Source organism: Trichechus manatus, unplaced genomic scaffold, assembly GCF_000243295.1.
Source record: "Trichechus manatus latirostris isolate Lorelei unplaced genomic scaffold, TriManLat1.0 scaffold00083, whole genome shotgun sequence".
Taxonomy (NCBI): domain Eukaryota; kingdom Metazoa; phylum Chordata; class Mammalia; order Sirenia; family Trichechidae; genus Trichechus; species Trichechus manatus.
In genome coordinates, this window is record NW_004444019.1 from 8,912,295 (window position 1) to 8,919,483 (window position 7,189).

At 34.7% G+C, this 7,189-nt stretch overlaps 1 protein-coding gene across 11 annotated transcripts in view; it reads left to right on the top strand.

Annotated features, from left to right (window-relative positions):
* FAM135A (family with sequence similarity 135 member A) overlaps positions 1 to 7,189 on the top strand; it is a 126,601-nt gene that overhangs the window by 64,913 nt on the left and 54,499 nt on the right. For all 11 annotated transcript variants that reach the window (XM_023735864.1, XM_004381359.2, XM_004381360.2 and 8 more), the window contains one exon: positions 2,303 to 2,352. In XM_023735864.1, coding sequence (XP_023591632.1) covers positions 2,303 to 2,352 — 50 coding nt within the window. The remainder of the gene's footprint in view (positions 1 to 2,302; positions 2,353 to 7,189) is intronic.

The following is a 7,189-nucleotide window of genomic DNA, read 5'->3' on the forward strand; positions in this document are numbered from 1 at the left end:
ATATCTTTTATCCTTAAAAGCTGACATTGTATTAGCATTTTCTGAGCTATGTTATAAATATCTGTTGAATGAATGTATATGGATGGATGGATGGATTTAGAAAATTTAAGTGCATGGACTGTTTGACCTCGTACACCCACTTCTGTCAATGTGTATCATAGAAATAAGCACTAGTACGTAAAAATATATGTCTAAGCATTGTTCTTAGTGGGAAAACTGTGAAAACAAGTATAAATGCCCATCATTTGGGCAAAGAGTGGAATATGTTGTAAATTATGTTGCACCCACACCACGGAATATTATGTAGCCACTTAAAAAATGTTTTAGAGCTGGCTACCAGAATTCATGGAGTACTGTGGACAGAAAAAAGAAAAATTCAGAAATATGTATAAAATACAATCCCATTTTTTTCAAACGAAGTAACTCAAAAACTTCCATGTATTTATATATACATCTGAAAAATAACAAAGGGTATGTTCTAGACTGTAATCTTTGATTGGCAGGAGGAGCCAAGCCCCCCCCCCCAAAATGTATATAAGATAATGATTACATTTATACATTTCTATAAAATTATGTAAATGGATATATATATATCATTTTAAGAAGAAAAAATTAACATAGATTTTAAAACTCATAATTAAAAATATTAAATGATTTTAAAGGCATTTTAATTCAAGATTTTGAACTTCAGTTTTACTTTTAAACATTCCTCAAGATGTTGTTTACATTGAAGTAGCTCCCACTAGTCAAAGTGCAAATGTACCAGTTTATGCATTTAGTCTATGTAAAGATTGTAAAGATATGTATGTAAAGATTAGAAAAATGCATCAAAACTCAAAACTTTAAAAAATTGGTCCTTTTTTTTTAATTCAGAAGTACGTTATGTAACCCACTAAGACAAATTTTACTAATTCTCTTTTATCACAGGAAAAGATCATGAGTAATGTGAAAACAGATGTTGGCATCTGGAAGTTGTGATTTTAATACAGGGTCTGCTGTTGTTTTTTTTAAGTCTTGGAAAACCTAATATTAGAAGCCACTGATTTGTCTGACAGTGAAATGATTTACAAAACCTTAGTGAATTTCTTTAGTTGTCAGTTAATTGACCAAATTAGTGATCTATTTCTCATCACCTAGTTAGTGATACCATTTCTTGGTATATGTTAATATCTAAATAGTTGTATGTATATCTTTTGGAAACTTCAAAGTATGTATGTGTCCCATTAGTTTTATTCACCAACAGAGTATTTGTTGTTCATATTATAGCTTGATTGTATTTTCCACATGATCATAACTGCTTGTTTTATCAAATTTAAATGTTTATAATTCTTTTTATAAAGCAGTAAATATTCATTCCGCCTTATGGGATAGTAAGCTGATGGATGAATTCAGGCATGCCATAGAATGTATTCTTGCATTTGTGTGAGAATGATCAGAGTCTCTTTCAGCAACAAGATTATGGGATTTTGTTTGATCATAACTACAGTTCTATAAGAGAATTCATTTTAGTTTTATTTCTAGTTAAAAACTAAATATATCTAAAGATGATATTTCAGGCGTTGATGAAATTCCTTTCCTACAAAAAATAACCAATTAATAAATCTTATATCCTGTTAGTTTCTGTATTCTTTTATATATTCCCATTTTAATTGTAAATTAATGTATACACTCCTTTATAGATGATTATAGCATACATTAAATAAATCAGATTGTGTGGTAAAAATTTGCCTCAGTTTAAGAATATTTTATAGAAAACTGAATTTATTCAACTAAATTAGAAACTTAACTTTTTATTGAAATGAATTTTATATTTATTTTCATTAGTCTACACTCCAGGTATGTTTTAAATATGTGTCAGTTATAAAGATTAATTTGACTTGAACTTCAAAGCAGTAGCTTTTGCAAAAAGCAAGGCAGGATTGCATATAATACAAAATACTAAACTTTTACTGGAAATTACAAAAGGTGAAATAACAGTAAAACCTAATTATATGTTTTGTCTGTGACACAGTTGGGCAAGTTACTTATAGTCAGTATTTTTATGACCGTGTTAGCCTCTTGCAAGAACTGATACACGCTATTTAATAATCATAACAGAATTTAATCCTTAATTATCATGCTGTCTAAATGATTAAGGTGTTTATGTAAATGTATTACATTAAAATTTAATTTATTGAATATAGTCCAGATATTTCTCAGTCTTCTGGCTTTTAAAGGGAATTTATTCATTTATTTAATTGTAAAAATAGTTTTCATACCTAATACTGAAATATTTCCTCTAATTACTCTTTACTCTTTTCAGAGGAAATGGATGTAGAAGCTCGACTTACAGAACTATGTGAAGAAGTTAAGGTACTTGGATTTTTTAAATTTACATTGTCAAGTTATTTGAGTGGTTTCTGTTTCTTATTCTCAATGTTTTGTCTAAGAAAACTTAAATTTAAATTAATTATCTTTCCTAAACTGCAAAGATAAAATGGTTGATCATGGTAGAATTACAACTTAGTTGATCAAAAGACAAGTAACTTTAATATGAAATTAACTTATTTTTTAAAATGTATATTCTGCATATAAATGAAATAGGAAAGACAATTAGCTGATCAGAAATGTACATGTTCCTCTATTAGTTAATTGAAAGGGTTTCTGGACAAATTTTAAAACATCACTTAAACTTTTATACTTTTGTAAAATGATATTGTTTAGAAATGAAAAATTGTCTTATTTCAAAATATCAACGTATGTCTCAGACCCATTTTTCCAGTTCATTATTGTGATTAAATTGAGAATTTTCTTGTTTTTTTGCCAAGGAACTAAATGTTTTATATATTGAAAATCACTATATATTTCATTCTCAGTCAACTACATTAATGGAATACATTAGAGTCATCAGTCAAACAAAAATATATATTTGAAGCTGGGATGTATTTCTGCATGTAAATTTGAATGAAGACCTAGGCCACCTTGAGAATCTGAAATGTTAATTACCTTTCCCTTAGAAAATTGTATATATGCAGGATACACAAGTAATTTTATATACGATCCTAGAGGCCTTTTCCCACAGTTAAAATAATTACTCAAAAGAATATTAAACACTTAGAAATAACTTAATAAGATATGTGTGTAATTCATATGAAAAAATCTACAATGTTTTACTGAGAGTTAAAGAAAGTAAACAGACATAAGGTGTTCCTGGATGGAAAGATAATTAATCACTGAAAGATATTAAGTCTTCTCAAGATAATAATTTTAATAATTCCAAATCAAAATCCCAGTGGAATTTGTTAACTTAAATTTATTTTAAAGATTATTTTAGAAAGGGTAAGAATGGCTAAGAAACAGCTTCCGGGCAACCTGGCGCTCTAGGCAGAAGCACCATGCCATCCCTGCACAGCAAAGATCCGAAAAACTAAGTCAAAAAGAGAAAACGGCAATCCTGAAACCCTAAACATCAAATGAAGAGGTAAAGAACTCAGCCAAGCACTGAATGGAATAAGAAACTGACAGAGAACAGAGAGCAAAGAGAGATACGTGCAAAGGTCCCCTATCAGCTAACACAGCACAGATCCGCCATCTTGGACTCCTGTCAGAGATCAGCAAGCAGAGGGTACAAGAAAGCAGCTTCAGGGAGCTTCCAGCAGGAGACAGAACAACCAGTAACCAGTGATAGATGCTTTCCCAACCCGCACCCTTCTTCACCCCTACTCAGCCTGCTCTCCTTCCTGAAGCCAGTTTCTTGGCTGGGAAGCACCACCTTCACTCTGGTGTTGCTTGGATTACACCGGCCTGCACTGGCCAGCTCCCTAAGTGCCATTTGTTGGCTGTTGCTGTTGCTTTTTTCACTTCTTTAGATTTCTTCCTTCCTTCTCACCACCTCCCCCTCTTTTCTCTCAAATACCTGGCTCCATGCGCGGTCTTTGCTTCTTCCTAAAAGGCTGTGAAACACCACTCGAATGTGAAACTGCTTCCCAGCCTGTGCTGCCACACTAGTGGGATCCTGGGGCTTTTTGTTTGTATGTTTTGAATTGTTTGTTTGTTTTCTTTTTCTTTTCTCGATTTGGGAGCCTGTTCTAGCCAGGCAGTACTGCACGGTTTGGGACCAACCCCCTCAGTTTGTGCAGATGCACAGAGGGATCCCCAAGGGCATTTCTTTTTTCTTGTATTTTTTTTCGGGGGGCTTTTTTTTTTCTGTTTTTCTTTGGGGGTTTTTCTTGTTCTTCTTTTAAATTTGTTTGTTTTGTTTTCTTTTCCCTATTTTTCCCTTTTTCTTTCTTCATTACTCAGTTTCTCGTCTCTCTATACTTTCCTTCTCTTCCTGTCTCCTGAATACCTCACGCTGAGTGACACCTCTGTCCCTTCTAGGCAGGCTATACTTCACGGCCTGGAAGCAACTTCCCTAGACCTCACAGCTGCACCGGAGGAATCCTTGGGAGCTTTTCTTTTCCTCTTTCTTTCTAATTTTTATTTATTCATTTTTTTCTTTTCTTTTTATTCTTCTCCTTTTTGTTTTTCTCCTTTTCATAGTCTTTCATCTCTCCACTTCAATGGCAAGCTCCCCTAGCACTCTTTTTTGTTTGTATGTTTTTGGCTCCCATTCCTCTCTGCTTTCTTCCATACCTGTCTTAGCCCGACACATCACAGTCTCCCCCCACCATCACGCCTGCCTGCACCGTGCGCTGAACATCACACCACCAAGCAGCCCAGGCGCGGCCTACTGGAACCTGCCCTGCATTGATTACCGGACCACCCTGGCGCCTGCAGTAAGTGTCACAAACAACTCATCCCAGCAACTCCTCTTCAGGTAGATGTGCCCTGCTGTACCATATGTGAGCGACTGACCCTGCCAATTGGAGACGGAGGCGAAAAGTATTGTGCCCAAAGACGAGCAAACAACAAAGAACACACAGCCTGCCTGCTCAGACATAGCCAAATAAAACAAAAAAGCAGGATGAAACAAACAAATCTACAATGAATAAAGGAGGAAAATAACTACTGAATGCCCCGAAGACAGCAGACAATATCAAAACATTTACAAAAACAGGACAGGACAGTTCCAGTAGGTGTCCAAAATAAAACACCAGATGACCTTCCAGTAGAAGAAAAGGCACTAGAACTACCTGATAGGGAATTCAAATCTCTAATACTCAGAGCTATCCAAGCGTTGAAGCAAAAAGCAGACAAAAATGAGGAAAAAATAGGCAAATTCAGGGAAAAAGCAGACAAATTCATGGAAAATACAGACCAAAAAAATGGAAGAATTCAGGAAAATAATGCAGGAACAAAATGCCAAAATAAATTCACAGGTAGAAATCATACAAAAACAACAATTAGAAATCTAAAATAAACAACAAGATTTCAGAAATGGACAGTGTCATAGAAGGGCTGAGGAGCAGGTTTAAAATGGTGGAAGATAGGATCAGCAAAACTGAAGTACAAACAGTTGGATACAAATCTGAGGAAAAACCAGAAAAAAGAATGAAGAAAAATGAAGAGACCCCGAGAATTATGTGGGATACAATCTAAAGCAAAAATCTGCAAGTGATCAGAGTTCCAGAACGGGGAGAGAACAGAAAACGCAGAGAAGATCACTGAAGAACTGCCGACAAAAAACTTCCCCAATATCATGAAAGATGAAAAGCTGACCATCCAAGAAGCTCAACGAACCCCATATAGGATAGACCCTGAAAGAAAATCACCAAGGCACATCATAATCACACTCACCAAAACCAAAAATAAACAAAGAATACTGAGAGCAGCTCAAGAAAAACAAGAAGTCACATACAGAGGAGAAACAATAAGACTAAACTCAGATTATATGGCAGAAACCATGCAGGCAAGAAGGCAATGGGATGACGTATGCAAAACATTGAAAGAAAAAGATTGCCAGCCAAGAATAATATATTCTGCAAAACTCTCGTTCTAATATGATGATGAAATTAGGTCATTTCCAGATAAACAGAAATTAAGGGACTATGTAAAAACCAAACCAGACTTACAAGAATTATTAAAGGTAGTCCTTTGATCTAAGAACAAACAGCATTATCTCACAGGCTGAATCTAGGATGCAGGATCATACCAGCCAGATACTCATCTAGGAAATGAACTCTCAAGGACTCTCCAAAACCAAAAGAAATACAACAGGGAATCCGAACAATTAATCTGTAAATGACAACAACATCAGAACAATAAAAGAGGGAATAAACGGTGTAGATATAGAACCTTCTAATGGAGAGGAAGGCAAAGTGATACCAAGTAATAATAGACTACTTCAAACTTGGAAAGGTAAGGTTCAATTTTACAGTAACCACAAAAAAAGTGAACAAACCTACTCATCAAAATAAAGAGGAAAAACATAAAGTCTCAGAAAAAGCAAAACCTACAAAAATAAATGAAAAAAAATCCACAAACAAAAGGAATTCAGCACAGGAGAGTAAGAGGAACAAAGAAAAAGTCAGCACCGCAAAAAAAAGCACTACAAAATGACAGCAATCAACTCACACCTGTCGATAATTACACTGAATGTAAATGGCCTCAATGCAGCCATAAAGAGTTGTAGAGTGACAGAATGGATAAAAAAAACAGGCTCCATCAATATGCTGTCTACAAGAGACAAACCTTAGAAACAAAAATGTAAATTTATTAAAAATCAAAGGTTGGGAAAAAATATATCAAGCAAACAACTTCCAAAAAAGAATAGGAGTGGCAATACTAATCTCAGATAAAATAGACTTTAAAACAAAATCCACCATAAAAGACAAAGAAGGACACTATATAATGATTAAGGGGACAGTCTGTCATGAAGACATAACCGTAATAAACATCTACGCACCCAAAGACAGGACTCCAAAATACATAAAACAAACTCTAACAGCACTGAAAAGAAAAATTGACAGCTCCACAATAATAGTAGGGAGACTTCACACCACTCTCAGTAAAGGACAGAACATCTAAAAAGAAAGTCGGCAAAGATACAGAAGACCTAAGGGGCACAGTCAGCCAACTTGACCTCATAGACATAGAGAACACTCCACCCTACAGCTAAAAGTACACATTCTTTTCCAATGCACATGGAACGTTCTCCAGAATAGACCACATCTTAGGCCACAGAGCAGTCCTCAACATGATCCAAAACGTTTAGATAATAAAGTATCTATCTTTTCTGACCACAATGCCATCAAGGTAGAAATTAACA